This window comes from Perca fluviatilis, chromosome 17 (assembly GCF_010015445.1).
Source record: "Perca fluviatilis chromosome 17, GENO_Pfluv_1.0, whole genome shotgun sequence".
Taxonomy (NCBI): domain Eukaryota; kingdom Metazoa; phylum Chordata; class Actinopteri; order Perciformes; family Percidae; genus Perca; species Perca fluviatilis.
In genome coordinates this window covers 8,735,036-8,757,840 of record NC_053128.1, presented here as the reverse complement: position 1 = coordinate 8,757,840, position 22,805 = coordinate 8,735,036, and the positions used below count along the sequence as shown (strand labels likewise).

General features: G+C 40.3%; 1 protein-coding gene across 1 annotated transcript in view; it reads left to right on the top strand.

Annotated features, from left to right (window-relative positions):
• Positions 1-22,805, top strand: part of LOC120545257 (atrial natriuretic peptide receptor 2) — an 84,384-nt gene that overhangs the window by 26,502 nt on the left and 35,077 nt on the right. Inside the window, exons 6-10 of the mRNA XM_039779445.1 lie at positions 277-412; positions 2,604-2,688; positions 15,419-15,539; positions 17,841-17,915; positions 20,110-20,187. Of these exons, the coding sequence (XP_039635379.1) occupies positions 277-412; positions 2,604-2,688; positions 15,419-15,539; positions 17,841-17,915; positions 20,110-20,187 (495 nt within the window). The remainder of the gene's footprint in view (positions 1-276; positions 413-2,603; positions 2,689-15,418; positions 15,540-17,840; positions 17,916-20,109; positions 20,188-22,805) is intronic.

The following is a 22,805-nucleotide window of genomic DNA, read 5'->3' as shown; positions in this document are numbered from 1 at the left end:
GTCTTCTAGTGTATGGTAGCTAAGAGCCGACAGCCATGCTAACAGTTTTGAAACCAACATATATGAGGTAGTGGGACAGCGGCTAGCCTGGAGGTGACCTCTGCACTCTCTCTATGGTTGCGCAAGACACGATTAACGATGTCCTCAACATTGTCCTTAACAATAAATGGACAGAATTAAAGACTGCTATAGGACCACGCTGTGAAGTGAGCTTACATCAGGCTCCAGGTATCTTTATTTTCATCCATTTAAGTGAGCGTTTTCCTCTGTTTGCAGCTTGTTGCGTACTACAATGGAACCACCAAAGACATCATTTGGTCCCAGACGGAGAAGATCCACTGGCCCAACGGGGGCCCACCGCTGGATAACCCCCCCTGTGTGTTTTCCACCGACGACCCCTCCTGCAATGATGGTATGACAACTTTGCCTACAGATGATTATACCTGTTTCTGGAGTGAAGTATTCTCTAGAAACGAGCTACAGAAGTTTGACTAATGGACACACTGATTTCAGGAAAGTGCATGAAAAGAATTATGAGGTTCATGCACAGCATTATCCCCCACTTAATGGCAGATTCCTTCTAATGACTGAGACTAAGATTGAATCGCTCATCAGATGGATATTACAGTGCACTAATGCTTTGTTTATATTATCACTGTCACCTCTACAGGGCCTGTGGTACTTTCATTGATGCTGTGATGATAAATGGTGTTGTTTTTCTTCAATTTCATCCCAAATGTGAAAGCATGAAGTGAAAGAGCAAATGTAAACGTGCAATATTTGCCCGAATAACAAGCAGTGTGAAAGATAAGTGCTGGAAATGTTTTTTTTGTTGTTGTACGAATAATTTCACAGGGAATTGTCACAGATGATGAACTGAGGAGGAAAACCACTGGAATTATAAATGTATTTGGGTGTGAAGGAGGGATAATGAGTGGAGGAGCAATAAATCGGACTCAACTGTCACAAATCTAAAGCCATCCGCAAAATGATTCGCAGAGTTTAGAGTCTGAAAGTTGCCTTCTCCGACTGTCTCTTTAAGCACCAAGGACAATACATGTTCAGGGATTTGATGAAACATATTGACGATTAACAGCTAAACAACATAAGGACAGACAAAGCAGCATGACGGCAGTGTTTCATCTACAGAGTAAAGAAACGGAGAAGGCCGGTATACTGTAGTCGTTTTGCAAAACTAGACTCTACGTTTCCTGGCTCCAGCTGCGTAAATACTGCAGAAGAAATCAATCCTCTCATCTCGGAACCAAAGCAAACAAGTGTATTCTAAACTGTTAATGGTTTACTGTATTTGCAGGTTTTTTAATCTATGATGATGATGATCTATGATGGCCGCTACCTTGTCTTCTGGGAAAATATGTTTCAAAAATGTATAGATTTACACAGCTGCACAAAATTTAAACACAACCTAAAATCTGTTCATAGTGAACCTACTGAATAATATAGACTCCAATTCAGAATCCGAATACTTTATTGATCCCCTCAAGGAAATTTAGTTGCAGTTGCTCACAGTCACATTAAAAAATTTAAATTTAAAATAAGTGTAAGAAAAGAGCAAGTCAATAAGTGCATATAGTAAATAAGTAACATATTTACAATAAGACATAAATAAAAATGTTAAGTATTTACAGACAAAAAAAGAAAAACGTTAAGTAGAAGTAAGTGAGATTAGGTTACAAGTCATATTAGGTTAAAAAGATTGTTTCTGATTGTCCTGTCTCCTAAAAATTACGTTCCCATACAAGCAAACTGCATTCTCAATTACGTTTAGAGGGAAACATATTCTTTCCCAAATTACGTTCGTTTCAAAATGTCCTCGTACCTGTGACAGGCGCAGGTTGTGAAACAGTCGCAGTATAAACACGTGGTTGGCGTTGTGAATTAAAGGGAAACTACTTAGTTAGGGTAGGAATACCAGGGTAAGTGAATCAGACTCAGAGTAAGGCAGAGTAGGGCTGGACATCCTAGGAAACGCAAATTTGCCTCCGGGAGACGCCCACTTTGAGCTTCATTTTGGCTCTTCAGAAACCTATGGGTGATGTCACAGAGTAGAGGCTACGCGGACTTTGTTTAGAAATGCATTTGTTATGCGTCAGAAAAAAAAACGTAATCTGGGAGACAATATGTTCCCCTCGAAGTGTAATTGGCGATGCAGTTTAGTTGTATGGGAACGTAATTTTTTGGAGACAGGGCTGGTAATTGCTAGTAACAGATCTTCTGTTCACTGTCTCACGAATGCAGTGAAGTGAAACATGTTGATTAGTGGCTGTTACATTATATTTCTCTAATGATGAGCATCACCTTGTCCTGTGATTTACAGCAGGTGGTGTAATTAGTCTCCATTGGGTCTTTAAATATACATCAGGAATGTCAGAGCTTGGTAATTGTGTGAAATTGTTGCCGTTTTTTGTGGTTGACAGATTGCTAAAGCACTGCAGCTGCACGCCAGGAAGTCACAGCTGCGTTTTTCACAGCACAGTGTTTTTTTTTGTTTTTTTCAATTCCTTTTCAAAGATATGAATGTGGACATATGTTGAACATATGAGAGACAACTAAGTGAGGAATGCTTCTTGTCCTCTTTCCAGGTCATCTGTCAGTTATGGGTATTGTAGCTGTGGGATCAGGCTTGGCACTCATCATTTTTGGAATCTCCAGTTTCCTGATTTACAGGTGAGTTTGATTGCACTGAGCTGACGCTTCCTGTCTGTAAGAGAGACAGAGAGACACAGAGAGAGAGAGAGACAGAGATGTGTTTAAAACAGAACATATTGGTTTGTGCTGCTGCTATAGGTGCCAGTGTGGTATTTACACAATTGTTGCCATGGCAACAGCTCAGCAGGTGACAGCGTTAAAGTGTAAAGTGTGTTTAAGAGGTAAAGTGTGTTTAAGCTGCCAAGTGAGCTCATATACTGGCCCAGAACAACCCTCACTGTTATTCTCACGTAATGATCATTAGTGTGTTCATTGAGTTTGTTTTGTTTGTGGTGGATTGAAGCTAAACGCCACCTATTTTATTATTTTTAGCCTATTTTAATAATTCACATACCGCTGATGCCAGGTGAAAAATGTCATGTTTGTTTGATGTCATTAGTCTTTTGGCTTTTAAAATCTGGGAACCTGGTCTTCAAGGCTGCATTTCTTACACTGTGAAAACCTGTAATTGAGTCCTAAAAGTCATAATTGACAAAATGTTTCTCTGTGGTAAAGTAATCTTTAATGTGCTTCCAATGCAGAGCAACCGTTTCAAACATTGAAAGAAATGAGCGTTTTATTTAGTTGTTTTCAGATAGATACTAACATTTTAGTCACATTTCTAGAAAGTTTTGAAACAAGAAGGACCTGATGATTCTTCCCCTTTTTGCCATTTAAAGTTGTTTTGGGAAGGAGTTTTCACAAACGGAGGGTCTAAGTATAGAGGGTGGCATATGCTGTAAAGATTGCAAAGCCTTTGAGGCAAATGTGTGATTTTGGGCTATAAAAATCCAATTGACTTGATCGTGGCTATGGACACTGAGGTCGTGTCCTCAGTATTGTTTCCTCTTTACATTCTACAATCAAAAATATACATATATTTTCAGATCTTTCAATTTGATTGTTTTCAGACAAAAATACCAACAAGTCCTCTAACCCATACGGCAACATAAGCTATTTGTTTCTACCCTCTAATACGACCTACAGGAGCGTTTCCTAAATTATCGCCCCTGCGTGCGCAAGGGTTACGCTGGAGGAATTTGAACTCAGGACCTCTGTACTTCTAAAATCCTTGCTACTGCCCTGTAAAAACAAATCGATTCAGATTCAAAACCAGTTCAAATAATCAGATTTTTCCACTTGTTTCAAGAAAACAAAACATTTATCACTGAACAAAATTAAACTGACTAACTGTAATAAGATGGAGTTGTTTTTAAGTTTTCGTCATTCGTTAGGTTAGCATGAATCATGTCCCTGTAAATATAATGGACGAAGCTTCCGGGTCTAAAAAGTAAAGCCAATGCGGAAGTCCCTTAAACCTGAATTCTATCTCATTTTCAGCAGGGGACAACTCCACTCGTTGCAAAGAAAGGCCTTCTTGCATAGAAGTCTATTAGAAAATGACCCTACTTCTCATTTGATTTATTACCTTCAAACATTTTCCTAATGAGTTATGGTCTCAATTGCTACTTTCCAGTCTTCTTCAATGCAGCATGATGTTCATTTGTAAATTATGGTCCCATTTATTTTAAAATTGACAAAATAGCAGGGGATGCTTTAGTGCGTGGCTACGCGCTGACCTGTCAATCAGGACAGAGGCTTAGCAATGTTAACCATGGCACTGTGTACATTCAAATAGCCATGAAAATGTTTTTTTGGGTGTTGTCCATGTTTTCATCTTAAACTTTGACCCTCTCACTGTGTTTTCACTTCATCAAAGATGATTGGAACATTTGGTTGCCTAAAAATGTCTTGTTCATCGTTCAGTAGCACCTTGCCAACCAAGGCTAGCTAGCTAGCGCTAGTTTTAGCTTGTAACTTTAGGGAAAGTCTGCCAATTTTCTGCACTGCCGTACATGCAGCGTTACCCGCCGGTAAATCTCAGCTGGACGACTAGCTTCAGCCAGTTGAAAATCGGCAACTTTCCTTCTTTAGTGTTTAGCTTAGCACAGCGCCATTGAAACCATAAACAACACTGGCTTGGCCGTGTCAACCTCCCCGGCTCCACCCTCTCGTTCGAAAATCATCAAGTCCGCTTTCTAAAAAAAACAATATGGCGATGGCCAAATTGCCAAACTCGAGGCTTCAAAATGGCAATCCACAAACCAATGGGTGACATCACTGATGCTACGTTCATTCTGTTGACAGTCTGTGGTTGAAACATACGTGGCATTCAACATCTTTAATAGAAACCCTGCAGAGTTGTGTGTGCACTGTGATCCAGATTGTTTAGTTAAAAACAAATGGGATTTGACTTTATGTAATTAGATGTTTAAATAAGTGTTCGTGTTCATTGCCGCCCCCGAGCAGTTGTGTATCTTTTAGATAACATGATTGCCTGCCTCATTTCTAATGGTTGTAACTTTGTGCTCTGCATTCAGCTGTGAAAACAAATTCAAATGAAATCATTACAGTTTCCCAAGTGGCACAGTCTACATGTTTATGGAAATCCTACTAGATTGAGCCTCATTTAATTACACTAGGAGTTAATCATGTGTGCCCTTAGCAATTAAGCTACTGGAAGGGCTGCTAAATTCTGGGTAATGTCATGGGTGAACTCTGCATGTAATGAAAGAATATGAATGTTTCGAAGTTTCCCCTTTTCACCACTTCTTCAGAGGTATCTTTACATAGGCGGTTAATTATGTTCATGGCTAATTAATGTATGATTTTTTTTTTTTATGTAAGGAGGAGCTGATTTGTATGTCACGACACAGTTCTACTAACTAACAAATCACACCGGTAATCTAAGCACTTTTCTAATACTGACTATTAACACCAACAAGTGTTAATCACCAGCCAATCAGAATGGATTTTGATCAGAGGAATGGTTGAAGAAAGACGGAGGAGCAGATTTCAGGTAAATCCACTGAACCTGAATCTGAGTTGATCCAGTTCAAATAACTACCAGATAATTAGATGCAGAGTAAGCACTTAATTCTGAAAACATTGACTGCTTCTTCTCTGTTTTTGTTTCAGCTCACAGTTCAGCGAGCACAGAATGGTTTCCTAACTAGCTAGCTAGTTTTCCTGGATTCTTGGCCAGTAAGTTTAACGAAATATGGTCTTCTTATCTTGGAGTTCTTTATCAAAAATATAATATGCGATGCATTTTTGGTCCTGACTCAGTGCTAAACTTTCTGCTCTAGTCCAACTATATTTATTTTCATCATTTACATTAATGGCAGTTTTATACATGGAAAGCTATTTCTCGAACATGTTGTCTTTTATTGGATTAGGAGTCGGAAACTGTAAATGTAAACCTCCTTTTTCAAGTGAAAAGCATAAAATACACCATCAGTAGAAGTTAGAGTTTTTTTCCTGTGACTGCTCTGTTTGATACTAAAGGCTAACAAATCACTTCCTGTTTTTGCAGACACCAGTGGAGCTTTGCTGATGTACAGAGAGGCCGACAGCAGAGCTGTTTACAGCCGTCCTCCAGCTGCCGAGAGGCCTCCATGATCACTATTTGACCTATAAAAACACCACTAAAATGTTTCAAACACTTTGGAGTTCTGTCACTGTCAGCTGATAACCTGGAGTTTCTCAACCGTGGGGTCGCTTGATTTGCATAGGGGGTTGCAATTTATAAAAATTATATAATATGTATTTTTAATAAAAAAAAAGAAATAGAAAATATATTATTGTTTCTATCCATTATATCTGCTGCTGCTTACGTGTTTATTTTTTATTAAAGATGTTATACTCAGATGAATTAATTTTCTAATAGCTGGGGAAATTCTTAATCTACTGTAGTTCACAGGGCAGTACAGGTTACCCAAAATGAGTCCAACACTGAAATTATTGGGGTATTTTGTATCAGAATGGGTGGCTGGTTGGATAGTTTTGGGTATATGTTGCTACATGATATAACTCGCAACTATTGCCTGTGTAAAATGTACACAATAGTACAATTTGGTGTATATACAATTTAATAAAAAGCTACCTTTGTATGAAATTGTCTGTTTCTTCGTATTGCTTTGTGGTGGAGCATGCGCTGCAACAAACCATTTGAATGTCCTAAGTCATTAAGACATTAAATCACTTTTATTAGAAACAAGAAAAATATTTCCTGAACAAATCTTGTTTCAAGAGTGCCAGTACCCGCAATAAGGCAGATGACCGCGCTGGTATGGTTGATTTCAATGAGAAACAGGTGGGTTTCTCAACTTATTTAAACATGCAGTGTACCTACGCAACACTGTCAAAATGAAATCACAGATTTTTACTTTTCACGCAGCGATGTTAAATAGGTCCCGTAGCACTCAGTAGATTAACCGGGCGGACGGTCGGCAGCTCTCAGTTGATCTTGGAGTGTGGTGTGCAGCAGCAGTGTGAGGGGATGTTGAGCAGAGCAGCAGTGGCTCTGTTGTTTTAATGGAGGGGTTGGTCCAGCAGAGGTATTCACATGTGGGACTTATGAAACAATAGGCCCAGTGTGGAGCTCCACACTTTGCCCCTCTGGCTGCCAGAGGTCTCTAAACGAGACTCCTTAAATAGAAAAATACCTTCTTTTTTTCTTGGTGGTGGTGGATGGGGCTGGAGGGCAACGGCGGTTTAATGGTGTTTCCTGCCCTCAAAATGGTTGCACATAGGCAGGACCTGGAGTATTTGTAGACACAAACAAGCATCAGAATCCCCTTTAAGTTTCTGAACTGTCTGACTACACAGTTTCTCCCTGGTGAAAATGTGGTAAATAAAGAAAGAAAAAGCCACTTTTGGGGCCAACTGGGATGGTTAGGGGAAAGGCTAAAACTCGGTGATATGCAAACGCTGCAATAATTTCCTGCAGCCATCTGGAAGTGTTTTACACCTTTTAGATTGGCTTGGAATGTATGGCCTCTGCCCCAAAAAAAGAAAAAAAACTCTTCAGACTCTGTACTAATAGTTTTATTTTTGAAAGTACGTTGCTGTTAATCATGAAGTATCCAAAAACAGCAGCTCCTCTGAGATTGCCCCAGATGTGTTGATTCGCTGGAATACATCCTCCCCTCTGTGGTGTTTGCCAGTCAGACTGATAATAAACCAACAAAAATAAAAAAAATAACACTCCAAACATGTCCAAAATATAACTGATATGAAAATGAGTAAATTAATTAATCTGGTTAGGCTGTGCAGACATGTGGTGGTTGTTTCCTGTTGTGGAGCAGTTTTTTTTATCCATTTCCATTTCATCCACCCATAATTCACCATATAGGAGACAAAGGAGATCAGGGAAAAACCTGAATAAAATGATAGAGCTCATAATTATATTGCCTCATTTAGGAAATTACACAGACTAGGCCAAATGAAACACCAGAATGACTAGCCAAACTGTTTACTTTAAATGCTAAGCTATGCTAAACTAATACAAATGCTAACCTAACCTTACATAGTGCAACACAACACAACTTAACATACCATAGCAAACCTAAGATAACGTAGGGCGATTATTTTCATAGTTGATTAATCTGTCGATTGTTTTCTCGATTAGTTGTTTGGTCTCTAAAACAGGGCCGGATTGGATTCAGCCCTGGATTTTCATGCCTTAGACCGGCCCACTTTACTTCACGAATGACTATATTAAAAAAAATGTAATCAAAACCTTAGTATATAAGTCTGCAATAGCGCCCTGTCCTCTACATCCTTGTAATTCGGTGTATTTTGTAAAATATCACTATTTCCAAGTGTTGCCTCACAATGTAGATTTATTAGAAAAGCAACCCAATGATGTTGAAAAATATCAGAATCTGTTTCTGTGCAAATAAGTAATCACAGATTAAATAAAGAACAAGATACATTGTATTGCACTTTCTAATGACACCATAATCTATTTTTTCCTTTGAATATTTCATACAACTTTCATAATGGGTCACAAGTAATATTTGGTCATAAAAAGTGATTTATATTGTAGCTAATCTGATCATGTTTGCTTGTTCACACACTGTGATACAACAGCTTACAGTAGATGTGCCATCCACACTGACAGCAGCTATCCCTAATGCACACTAGTGGCTCTGCTTCTGACACTAAATCACATTTTATAAATTGTCATAATTCTCAGCACAAATCTCTCCTTTTTACAAAACTTTCTGATCAAGTCAAGTCAGTGTCATTATGGTAGTGCCGAATCATCTGGCATCATTAATTATCCCAGGGCATTTTTCATATAGAGCAGGTCAACACCAAACTCTTATTAATTCTTATAATACTCAGTCAATGATCAACCCTACCTGCCCAAACTGGAGTTCTGGTAGTACTGGCTCTTCATTGTCACTGTTAGCAGCAAACTGGACTAGTAGGCCTACTAGCTGCTGCTGCGGAGCTACAAGAACAAGTTTCATTCATAAACATATGCAGGTTTGCAGGCATTTCTCCTAACTAACTTAGCTTACCCGTCTCAACGTCTTCATTTGGCGTTTTGCTAAAAATAGAAAAAGTTCATTTGGCCACTTTCTAGAGCTCTACTTTTTAAATTGACGCTTTTTCAGTGCCGTTTTTTGCGCTTTCTATTACCCGTTTAAAACCGCTTCTTTTTGCTCGCGGTGGCATCCTCAAACAAGCACCAGTGACTTGTGTACGATGACGGTTTGTTTTTTTTTAGCAAGGTGCTGCCGTCGGAGGACTCCGAACATAAATAGGTCATCATTAACCAGGCTGCACTCTGCGAGTGGGCTGCATGAATGAAGAGAACGATGGGCTGCAAGAAAAAATAAATACTGTAAATACAAAAAGTATTTTTTTTTAGTTTTTGTATTTGTATAGGGACAGCATCCATAATATTCAACTATGATTTCAACCCAGTGTCATACCTGAACACCGGCCCTCACAACCAAACAACCAGAATTCTCCAGGTGCTCCCGATTAGCCAATCCGGGCCTGCTCTAAAATGTCAGAAAATGGTGAAAAATGTCGATCAGAGTCATGACGTCGTCAAATGTCTTGTTTTGTCCACAACTAACTAAGATATTCAGTTTACTGTCACAGAGGAGTGAAGAAACTAGAAAATATTTACATTTAACAAACCGCAATCACAGAATTTTTACTTATTTTCATAAAAAGAGACTCAAACCGATTAATTATTAATTTGATAGTTGACAACTAACTGATTGATAAATCTTTGCAGCTCTACGTAATGTTATATAATAATTTCTAACCCACCGCAACATAGCATAACATACAATTATAATGTTAATGTAGTAAAACATGATCTAACATGACCTTAACTAATATACTGCATTAATAAGTTTAAATGTTACATTATGCAATATAATGTAAAATAACTTAACAAAACAAACATACGATAACATGCGTTATAGGAGTGGGACTTTTTTTTTAAATTGAGTGTATCGAAAGAAAAGATGATCGCATCCCAAATACTATCAAATAGCAATACTTCTAGAATCACAATAAATGAAAATCGCAATACAAATCGAATAGGCGTTGAAAGAATCGAATCGGGATCAAAAGCATATCGTCCCAGCCCTATTGCGTTATGTAATGTAATGTGACCTAACATGACATACTGTAACGTGACCTAAACTTCTCTAACCTACCCTAACCTAACCCACCCTGAACCCCCGTAACATAATAATGCAAGGTAAAATATGCTAATGTGATCCAACATAAATCATCCGTTTATCCGGGGTGGGGTCGCGGGGGCAGCGGCTCCAGCAGGGGACCCCAAACTTCCCTTTGCTGAGCCACGTTGACCAGCTCTGACTGGGGGATCCCGAGGCATTCCCAGGCACAAAATGCAACATAATGTAAAATAACACAACATAACCCATCACAGCATATGCAATATATTATTATAAAAAAAACACATACAATTGTGTTAAGTGAACAGGTAGCTTGCTGGATAGTTAGTTTGGATTTTTTACGTAAAAAGTAGTAAAACATTTGTCTTCACTGAACATGTTTGTCACATTATATCGCGATCGCTTTGGCTCAGTTTTCACAACAGGGTTTCACTATGTAAAACTGTACATATATAGATAAAGATTGTTTACTTTTTAAGTGCATACAATGTTGCAAAACAAATCACATACACAGTGTATAACACAGCCACTTCATAGTAGCACAGTTCAAATGCTTACTACTAGACATACAGACCAATAAATCAATCTAACATGGAATATGACATTTCATTCCATAGTTTTGTCTTCCCCACAACTGTAATACATTTCTTCTCATCTTTTCACTTTAAAATGTTTTTAAAAGTTTCTGTTACTCTACTAAATACTGACTGCTGTGTAAGTTACACAGTTGTTTCATTATCGTATATTCTTTGAAGAAACACTATTTTGATAAGAATTAGTTACTGTTAGCACTATTGGACAACGATTGAAAGCAATGTCGTGAAGCTCAAAGGGGGCTTTCACACCTGAAAGTCCGAACCGAGGTCCAGACCAAGGTTCATGTTTTTGCATTTGATCCGGTTAGTTTTGGTTTCGCACTTCGGTTATGCAAGCACACTAAAGCTCTATACGTGACAAAACTTCGTCCTGCCGTCATCACATACGTGAGCTGCGTCTCCTAAAACCTGAAATTGATTGGTATGTAGACGGGCTTTCCCCTCCTCCAGTATCCTCTCTCTGTGTCTGAGCTCTTTTTGTTTTGTCGCGATGTTGAGAAGCAAGACACGGGAACTTTCTTTCGGCAGCATTTATTCCGAGACAAACGGAAATCTACACTGTACATTTACTACCGCTTAACAAGTAAACTGCTGATGTATTCTCTGCTCTGGTAGCCGACCGTTGTCTGCTCTGAGCGCATTCACCGTCACACACTCTGAGCTGTTCCTTAAAGGAACTTCCCCAGTATTATAACACGATAATAGCCTGCCAGCGCTTCCTGTATTTGGTCCAAAAGTCCGAACCATCCCAAAAAATGCTTTCACACTATAAGCGAACCGGACCATGACTACCTCTTTTCGTCGGACCAAATTTCTTCCGTTTAGTCCGGACCGTGGTCCGGGGGGAGGTTTCACACCTGTAATTTTGGTTCGGAGTCTACCATTTTTTTTTCCTTTTCCTTTTGTTCCGTTTGTGTTTGCACATTGAAACTCTGTTGTGCAATTTGAGCTTAAACAGTCACAGAATACTGTAAAACACATTTAAGACTGAACCCTTTTATTATGTTCTGTCGTTTTAAGGAACTATCATTTTTACAGTGTTTGAGTTGGGAGCTATTTTGTACCAGTGTGAATACTTAAGATAAGGTTAGAACATCTGAGTCCGCTGTCAGTGAGTTTGTACAAAAATAAAGAGTGTGGGAGTTAGAACTGAAGTGGATATAATCTTCATCATGGCTGATGATTGTTTTCTTATTTTTCTTCGAAGAAAAGACCCATGACTCATCAGAACAAGTAGCCTACCTTTAAAGGTCCCATGGCATGAACATTTTACTTTGAGTTTTTTTAACATTAATATGAGTTCCCCCAGCCTGCCTATGGTTCCCCAGTGGCTAGAAATGGTGATAGGTGTAAACCGAGCCCTGGGTATTCTGGTCTGCCTTTGAGAAAATGAAAGCTCAGATGGACCGATCTGGAATCTTCCCCTTATGACGTCATAAGGGGAAAAGTTACCTCCCGTTTCCCTTATGACGTCATAAGGGGAAAGGTTACCTCCCCTTTCTCTGCTTTGCCCGCCCAGAGAATTTGGCCCACCCATGAGAAAGAGAGAGACACCATGGCTTGCAAACGAGCAAAGCATGGCAGTTGGTCAAGGCCACACCCCCACCCTCCACCTTGCCCCCAGTCTCTCCTTCTCAATAGCATTTAAAGCTACTGACACAGAAATGGCACGTCCTAAGGCAGTGGTCACCAACCTTTTTAAGCCCAAGATCACTGACGTCTGCCCTGGTGAAATGCAAGATCTACTCATCAAATTATTGAGAGAAAAAGAATGCCAAAAACACTTCTAACTGGAGGCCTTGTATTTATGCAAAATGTATTTGAATAACATGATGTACTCGCTCCAACTTTCAATTTGATGCAATAAAAAATTATAATGAAACAAAACCTCTAAGTGGAATATAAAACAAGCCATACTGTAGCTATCTTGCTCTAAGAATTGTGTCATCATACCATCCATTTTAAGTAAAAAAATGTTAAGTCATACAAAGAATAAATGGGCTATTTTCTATTCACATTCAGATTATTGTGTTCATTGTGGACAACAAAGAGACATATTTGCACATTTTGCAATGAGCAGATCATATGTAGTGCCATGTTACTGTAATGCTCATCAACTTCAGTCATTGAAGTTACTACAATTATTACTTACATTTAGCAACACTTAAGAAAGCAGAACGTTAATGTGTGCCACAGTTAACTATAAGTGCAGTTCTCTGTCACATCTCAAGCATCACTTTCATAAGGCCATCAGAAGGCAAAAACCTTTACATGCAGTCATGTTACGCACTCGTTAGTGTGATGGCTGTGACTGAATACTGTCACTAAGTAGTTTGTAATTTGGCTCATAGCTATAGATAGCCAGTCTGAGGCAGTCTGTGAGGTGTCTGTCAGTAAGGCAGCTCCTGTACTTTGATTTGATGATTTTTATCTGCGAAAACGCCATTTCACACAGGTATGTGGATCCAAAGTAGGCATCTTTCATGGCGTCTAACTCAGTAAAACGCCGACTGAACTCTGTTGCAACTTTGTCCAAGTGAGCACAGTACTGCTCTGGGTGAAAAGCATCTTTGTCTTTGATGGCTTGTTATGCTTTTTCCAGGTTGGGAAAGTATGTTAGCTGCCTGTTCTTTAGCTGTGTGGTCCAAACACAAAGAGGTCTTTTCCCTGGAGCTCAGTGTTGAGTGTGTTCAGTTTTGCTGTTAGGTCTGTCAGAACTCCCAGGTGAAGCAACCACGCATCATCTGACAATTCTTTGTGCTCCTCATTCCTCGTGGACAGAAAAGCCTTGATCTCTGGCAGTAAGTCAACAAATCGTAAATTTTAAAATTGTACTTTTTCGCCTTCTTTCGTGGAACATCCGCCATGCTAGCTAGCTAACTGTGGTATCGCCCTTTTTTTACACTTCTCCTAGCGCCGTTCTTATTGGCCAATACATAAGTACTTTTCTCGTATCTCATTGGACACGCTAAAAGAGACGCCTCCAAACTGCGCTGGCAGGGGGGTTCAAGAGAGACGCACGTTGCAAAATCAAAGTCAATCAGGCAAAATTTGACTGTTTATTTTTCTTAGGCTGTTATTTTTGGGAGCTACAGTTAAAGTCTCAAAGATCTACTAGTCGATCGCGATTGACGGGTTGGTGGCAACTGTTCTAAGGAGAGCTCATTGTGGGACTGACTCTAGTGGCTGTAATTCTGCACCAAGGCTGAATTTCGGGAAAGAGACTTCAGATACAGTATTAGGGGACCACTAAGGCCTATATAAAAGAGACTTCAGATACAGTATTAGGGGACCACTAAGACCTATATAAAAGAGACTTCAGATACAGTATTAGGGGACCACTAAGGCCTATATAAAAGAGACTTCAGATACAGTATTAGGGGACCACTAAGGTCTATATAAAAGAGACTTCAGATACAGTATTAGGGGACCACTAAGGTCTATATAAAAGAGACTTCAGATACAGTATTAGGGGACCACTAAGGTCTATATAAAAGAGACTTCAGATACAGTATTAGGGGACCACTAAGGTCTATATAAAAGCATCCAAAGAGCACCATGTCATAGGACCTTTAAGTAGAAGAGCGAGGGCACCTGGGTAGCTCACCTGGTAGAGGGCATGCCCATATACAGAGGATCAGTCCTTGACGCAGCGGCCACGGGTTCAATTTCGACCTGCGGCCCTTTGCTGCATGTCATTCCCCCCTCTGTCTCCCCTTTCATGTCTAAGCTGTCCTGTCACAAATAAAGGCCTAAAATGCAAAAAAAAACTTTTAAAAGTAGAAGAGCGAAGGCTTTCCCAGCATGACATTCAATATCCTCAAATAGTGAGTCCAAAGGGTCAAAACAGCTAGTTGTTTAATGTTGCTTTGACTTTTGACCAACATTTCTGTTCACATAACGTTACTGATTAAATTCCAGTATGGGTGTTTACTGTGTAATGTTGTTGAAAGAAAGAGCCCTTTGTCCAGACTATTACATAACAACATCACCTAAAAAAAGTAGTTTTCCACTTCATCAAAGTTCAATAAGTAGAGCATATGGGCCAGTGAAGTTCAACTCTAATAAGACGCAAACGCACAAACCTGCACACATAAACACACGTACATCGCTTACATGCGAGCGCTGCATGTGAAGCGTTCTGCCATCAGATCTGAGAGCGCTGTCTCAGGAAATACCACCAGATAATAGCGGTACTGCACAAACGGAGCAATTAACTCTTTATGTCGACTTGCCGGATAAAATCCATGTTGTTTTCTTGTTCCTTAATATACCACCTCGCCTCTGGAGGATTTTTTTAAGATTGTTTTTTTTGGGGGGGGGCATTTTAGGCGTTTAATTCCACAGGACAGATGAAGACATTAAAGGGGAGCGAGAAGGGGAATGACATGCCGCAGTCGAACCCGCGGCTGCTGCGTCGAGGAGTAAACCTCTATACCAACTGAGCTAACCCGGCCTCTGAAGGATTTCTATTCATTTATTTCCTTTTATATAAAAGAAGGACACCCCTGCGTACAGAGAGTTGAGATTCAAGCCCGTAAAGCAAAGTAAACTTTGGTTAAAAAATCTCACTCACTTTTCCCATTTTTGCAGGAAACTGAAGCTTGAGAAAGAGCTGGCTGGAATGCTGTGGAGGATTCGGTGGGAGGACCTTCAGTTCGAGAGCCCCAATAAATACCACAAACGCGCCGGCAGTCGTCTCACCCTCTCGCAGGTAAAACATCTTCTCAAACATGGCTGCTGTAAGTACAGATTGATGTATGGTACCCGCAGCTCTGAAGACAAAATATAATACAGATGTGCAAGGTGAGGTGACAGAAAACAAGCGTGCCAAAGCTCTTCGTAGCTTTTACAAATGAAATACACCCACATGATTTCATATTAAAGCCGGCAGCTCTGAGCATCCCCTGATTATTCGGAGCTTTATATCGCCTTTTGTTCCGTCCGTGTTGCTGGCACAGCCTCCGATATGTGATTAACAAGTTGTTGTTCCACCAGTGGGAAAGACTCAACACTGTACCACAGCTTTCATTCACATTCATACAGTGCTGACTATCAGTCTCCAGATGGCACTAGGGCTGATCGATTATTGGAAAAAAAATCACAATTATTTTTGGTCCATTTATTTTGGGCCATATTGAAATAATTATTTAACACGATTACTCATTGACTTTTGAAAAGAGGTTGCTTTTATTGAACTTAAAAAAAAACAGTGGAACAGTTAAATCCACAGTGAAAACACCTTGAACTGTGACATTTCTCTTATTACTTTTCCCATTAAAGGTCCAGTGTGTAACGTGTTTAGTCGTTCATTATCAACATCGGTGTTGCCCGTTCACGAATTTGTCCTTTTTCATGAATATTTACCACCACCATCAATTCCAAATATTCCTTTTGTCCTGAAATTTTACATTTGCATTCGCATGAACTGGGGTAGACGCTCCATATTCGTGAGCCATCTTGAAATACGTTAGCCAGTAAGGGACATACAGGACATACTGCTCCGCCTTTGGCGTTTTCGCTGTCACATGATAAACTCACAGGGTGCTGCTAACGCTGCTAATGGGTATCGTAGCTTCCCGGCCCCGGCAAGTTTGAAGAAGGAAACGCGGAGGACCACACGTATTCAAAATCCAAATTTCAGGAACAGGAGTCTTCTTCTTCTTCGCCCAGAACAAGAAACAGGAGATTGAAAAGAGCAAGAGACCGGCGTCATCAGAAAATAGCATGAAGGCTACCGGAGCTGTAATGCGTACTTTGAACTGCGTGGCGCGAGAGAGTTGATTGCGATATACGATCTCAACGCTAGATGGGAGAAATTCCCACACATTGGACCTTTTAAACTTTTTTTTCATTCAGGACACAAGACAAAATAAGAGTTTACTTGCAAAAAAATGCATTGTGCAAAATGATAGTTTTTTTCTCGATAGCGTTGTTTTTGTACCAAAATTGCGATCAAAATTTGATAAATTGCTGCAGCCCTAGATGTCGCTGCTGTAAAATTGGACCCGCCTGGAATCGAAAATACCAATGTTGACATGTTTGAAGTTTAGAGATTCACCCTGTTTACACACTCTGTGCTGCTGTGTATTAACATGCGTTTGGTGTTTTTTGAAAAAGCAAAGCTGGCGGCCCTGAGAGAGTCCAAATCCTTTGTTAGTTCACACATTGCTGAAAGCTTTGCCAGTGGTTTATTGAAGGTGGCTGGGCTTTTTTTTCGCGGTGGCAGACGCGTATTAAATGATCGTTAAAATAAGCCCCTGTCTGGCCCCGCTTCCTATACATACATTCATGCATACATAATATCTCATCACAATCTTCAAGGATCAGGTTCTGCTGTCTGAGGGCTAATGCATCTCTTTCGGGGTTGTGTTTCGTCCCACACGTGCAAGTGTTCATGAAGAGCACATGCACACACCTTTTTCATTACTGGTTTTCCATCCAATTCCTGTGTGTGTGTGTGTGTGTGTGTGTGTGTGTGTGTGTGTGTGTGTGTGTGTGTGTGTGTGTGTGTGTGTGTGTGTGTGTGTGTGTGTGTGTGTGTGTGTGTGTGTGTGTGTGTGTGTGTGTGTGTGTGTGTGTGTGTGTGTGTGTAAAACAGTAATTTTCCAGACCGATGTATTTTCCAGCGTGCCATGTGTTGCCAACATTTGCATTCTATACAAATGTGTAGTTGACTGTGCTGGCTGTCTGTATGCAGTGCGCCCACTTGATTTTTATTCACTCTGTGTGCACTGCAGACATTTGCCCAAGGACTCGAGTTGGTTTTGTAAAAACTAAAAAAACTCTTATTTTCTCAACAAATATTAGTGAAAAGGCAATTTCATGTTTCACAGAGAGAAAGGTACTTTGGATAAGAACGTCAGTGGACGAACCCTTTTTAGGAAGCTGCGTTGCAGTGAAGTGGAAGCAGTATTAAATGACCAATATTAAATCCTCTTTGCTCTAATCTACACACTGCTAACTTGCTTGTTTTCTTTTCTTTCCCTCTCACTACTTCTTTCCATCTTCTCAGAGAGGCTCCAGCTATGGCTCCTTGATAACTGCCCATGGAAAATATCAGCTATTTGCAAAAACGGGCTATTTTAAGGTAAGGCTTAGTGAGTTCTGACATTTTCAACTCCTGCGCACTCCTTTCCCACCCACACATGTGCACACTCGCAGTGAAAGCCAGAGACCTGGAGAGGAGAGAGAAAGAGAGAGTGTGGGCGAATTTAGGTAGTTGGTTTTAATGTGAGCTGCAGAATGCGTCAATTTTTTTCTTCTTTTTCTTTCTTTGTTTCTACACTCGCGCCTCGCAGTCTGGACATTGCCATCAACTTGTTGCTACCCTTAATTTATTCGTTGAAGATGGACAAGGTGTGAGGAAATCTGTCAAAAAAAGAGCCTGCTGAATAATGAGATAGCACTGTTTCTTGTGTACAGCTTGCGTGACGCAGGTTTTATATAAATGCTGATGTCACGTAGTTAGACCGACAGCTTGAACGCCTCATGGATCATTGGAGGTACTGATGCACTTCTCAAATTCAATGCAGGCCAGAGGTGATTCAATCTGACACCAAAGCTCAAACAGAGCGAGCCTCCACAGCCTGCAGATACCGGAAAATAACCTCTGAAATTAAGTGTGTGTTAGTTAATCTACCTGCTCTCAAACACACGGCCATCATCAGCTCCTAACTGCATATTTCCTTTAGAATAAAAGTTCAAACTTCCACATGGACTCGCACACAAACTGGTTTCATTGTTGCCACGGCAGCGTTCTGTCACGTCTGTGGCTCGGAGATATTCACCTCGCTTCCTTCCGTTATTGATCCTCACATAACAAAGCGACAGATACGATTCTTCTTCTGCTGCAGACTGAAATAAGCCCCAAGCTGTTCTCTCCTCTCAATGCTGCTTGGATGTTCCTCTTTCCATTTTCATGGGCCTTATTTGCACTTTTTATAGCACCAGTATGTTTCTGTTGTCTTTTTCTGCTTTATTTACATTGAGCAAAGTGCATCCTGGTCACACTCTTAAAGTGCTCATATTATGCTTTTTGGCTTTTCCCCTTTCCTGTATTGTGTTATATATCTTTTTGTGCACGTTATAGGTTTACAAAATGAAAAAGCCCAAAGTCCACCCCAAAGGCCTTCTCCCACAAAAGAAACACTGTTTACAAACATATCCAAACAGCTCTATTGTAGTCCAGCCTTTACTTCAGAGACAAACGTGGTCACTTTGTAACACACGTTATAATGCTAGCCTAGCTGCTAGCATGGCACGCCCTCATACTCTGCTTCTGACTGGCTAATAGTCCTTACCTAGCTACTGAGCATATGTGACTCCCAACAAAGATGGAACAGAAGTGAGATGCCTCACTCTGTAGCTAAAACAGAGAGCTCATCACACAGGGTGAAAAGAGGAGCTGCAGCAATGTGCAGTACAACAAAAATGTTTTTTGAAAATTAAACCATGTAAACCTATTCTGATATTTAACCTCTAAATACAATTATGAACCTGAAAATGAGCATAATATGAGCACTTTAAATGTCTCCATATAAAAAGCTGTGTATAAAGTAGTGCTGTCAAATGATTACAATATTTAATCGCGATTAATCACATTAATGTCATAGTTAACTTGCAATTAATGGCATTTTTTATCGATTCTAAATGTCCCTTGATTTCTTTTTGTCCCATTATTTTTTCTCATTTTAATGCTCTTATCAACATGGGAAAGTGGATCGGCTTGCTTTGTGCTTTTGTCACCTGGCTTTGACGAGGGGAATTCCCATCAGCTGTGTGCTTGGCCAAGTGGTATTTCAGACTGGACATGCTGCGATGATAGCTGAGTTCAGAACAACATAACACACAGATCACTTTGGTCTTGTCAATGGAACCATTTGGCAACTTTTTAAAAGTAAACTTTCCATTCAGAATCTTATTGGCATCCATTTCGGCGTCTTGCGCTCGCCATCCACTCAAAACGTAACGTTAGCCTACTACTCTTTGGCCGGCTCGCAAGCCCAAACAAGTGTGTGCGGCGAGCCTGTTGTTTTGTTTCCGGTCTAGCTAGATCCGGTGTGGTGTTGTAGTTTTTCTAATGTTACTAGTTGTTGCAGCAGCATGTGAAAAAAACTACAAAGTTTGCTTGGCCAAAAATAACGTTAATCTCGCAATAAACAAATTGACGCCGTGAAAATGGGTTTGCGTTAACGCCGTTAATAACGCATTTAACGGACAGCTCTAGAATAAAGTAAACCATACCAGAGCGGATTCATTGTCTCTTCTCGTGCTGCACACAGGGGAACCTGGTGGCCATCAAGCATGTGGACAAGAAGAGGATAGAGCTGACCAGACAGGTTTTACTGGAACTCAAACATGTAAGTGTTCATTTGATGTCCTATTATCGTTTTACAGGTTTAAATGGATTATTTTATACTAATCAAATTGTCTTAATTTGATTTGTATACCCAAAATCATAAATGTGAGCGCATTACAATCTGTACAACATACACGACTCTATGCCTAGACCAACAAGTGTTTTTGAGGAGTTCTGTTATATACACTCACCTAAAGGATTATTAGGAACACCCTACTAATGCTGTGTTTGACCCCCTTTCGCCTTCAGAACTGCCTTAAATCTTCGTGGCATTGATTCAACAAGGTGCTGGAAGCATTCTTTAGAAATGATGGCCCATATTAATAGGATAGCATCTTGCAGTTGATGGAGATTTGTGGGATGCACATCCAGGGCACAAAGCTCCCGTTCCACCACATCCAGAAGATGTTCTATTGGGTTGAGATCTGGTGACTGTGGGGGCCATTTTAGTACAGTGATCTCATTGTCACGTTCAAGAAACCAATTTGAAATGATTCAAGCTTTGTGACATGGTGCATTATCCTTCTGGAAGTAGCCATCAGAGGATGGGTCCATGGTGGTCATAAAGGGATGGACATGGTCAGAAACAGGTAGGCTGTGGCATTTAAATGGCATTTAAATGTGGCATTTAAATGATGCCCAATTGGTACTAAGGGGCCTAAAGTGTGCCAAGAAAACATTCCCCACACCATTACACCACCAGCAGCAGCCTGCACAGTGGTAACAAGGCATGACGGATCCATGTTCTCATTCTGTTTGCTCCAAATTCTGACTCTACCATCTGAATGTCTCAACAGAAATCGAGACTCATCAGACCAGGCAACATTTTTACAGTCTTCAACTGTCCAATTTTGGTGAGCTTGTTCAAATTGTAGCCCCTTTTTCCTATTTTTAGTGGAGATGAGTGGTACCCGGTGGGGTCTTCTGCTGGTGTAGCCCATACGCCTCAAGGTTGTGCGTGTTGTGGCTTCACAAAAGCTTAGCTGCATACCTCGGTTGTAACGAGTGGTTATTTGAGTCAAAGTTGATCTTCTATCAGCTTGAATAACTCGGCCCATTCTCCTCTGACCTCTAGCATCAACAAGGCATTTTCGCCCCCCAGGACTGCAGCATACTGGATGTTTTTCCTTTTTCAGACCATTCTTTGTAATCCCTAGAAATGGTTGTGCGTGAAAATCCCAGTAACTGAGCAGATTGTGAAATACTCCAGCCCATCTGGCACCAACCACCATGCCACGCTCAAAGTTGCTTAGATCACCTTTCTTTCCCATTCTGACATTCAGGTTGGAGTTCAGGAGATTGTCTTGACCAGGACCACACCCCTACATGCATTGAAGCAGCTGCCATGTGATTGGTTGATTAGATAATTGCATTAACGAGAAATCTTACAGGTGTTTATATATATATATATATACTGTATTTACACTCACCTTAAAGATTATTAGGAGCACCTGTAAGATTTCTATATATATATATATATACACACTACCGGTCAAAGGTTTTAGAACACCCCAATTCTTTTAGTTTTTTATTGACATTTTAGCAGTTCAAGTCCAATAAATAGCTTGAAATGGTACAAAAGTAAGTGGTGAACTGCCTGAGGTTAAAAAGAAAAGCAAGGTTACCCAAAACTGAAAAATAATGTACATTTCAGAATTTTACAAAAAAGCCTTTTTCAGGGAACAAGAAATGGGTAAACAATGTAAATCTGTTCTGCAGCAATGGAGGTTGATCAAGCTTTGAAAGTTGTTGCTACCAATTCCCACATGTGTTCCAATTTGTCTGGATTACTTACAACCCCCTCTGTTTGTATAAAAGTATTGTTGGAACACACTGTGGTACCGTACCCTCGTGAGCATTATTTGAACAGTATTGTACTGCAGAAAGTAGTGTGTTGCCATACAAATGGTGGTAAAAGGCAATTAACAATGGAAGAGAGACAGACCATCATAACACTTTAGAATGTTGGTCTTTCCTACAGAGAAATTGCGAAGAAAGTCAAGGTGTCAGTGAGTACAGTATTCTTCACCATCAAAAGGCACTTAGAAACTGGAGGACTGGAAGAAGGTGCTATGGACTGATGAAATCTTCGGTTCATCACGCAGGATTTTTGTACACCGTTGAGTAGGCCAAAGGATGGTTCCTCAGTGTGTGACATCAACTGTCAAACATGGAGGAGGAAGCGTGATGGTCTGGGGCTGTTTTGCTGGATCCAGGGTCGGTGATTTGTACAGAGTGAAAGGCACCCTGAAACAAAACGGCTACCACAGCATTTTGCAGCGCCATGCAGTACCCTCTGGTATGCACCTAGTTGGTCAGGGGTTCATCCTACAGCAAGATAATGACCCAAAACATAAGTCCAAGCTATGCCAGAACAACCTTAGCAAAAAAGAACAAGATGGTAAGCTTAAAAAAATGGAGTGGCCAGCACAGTCACCAGACTTAAACCCCATTGAGCTGGTTTGGGATGAACTGGACAGAAAAGAGAAAGCAAAGCAACCTACAAGTGCCACACATTTATGGGAACTTCTGCAACAGAGCTGGGAAGAACTTTCTGAAGAATATTTGATTTCCATTGTAGAAAGAATGCCACAAGTGTGTTCAGCTGTTATATCTGCC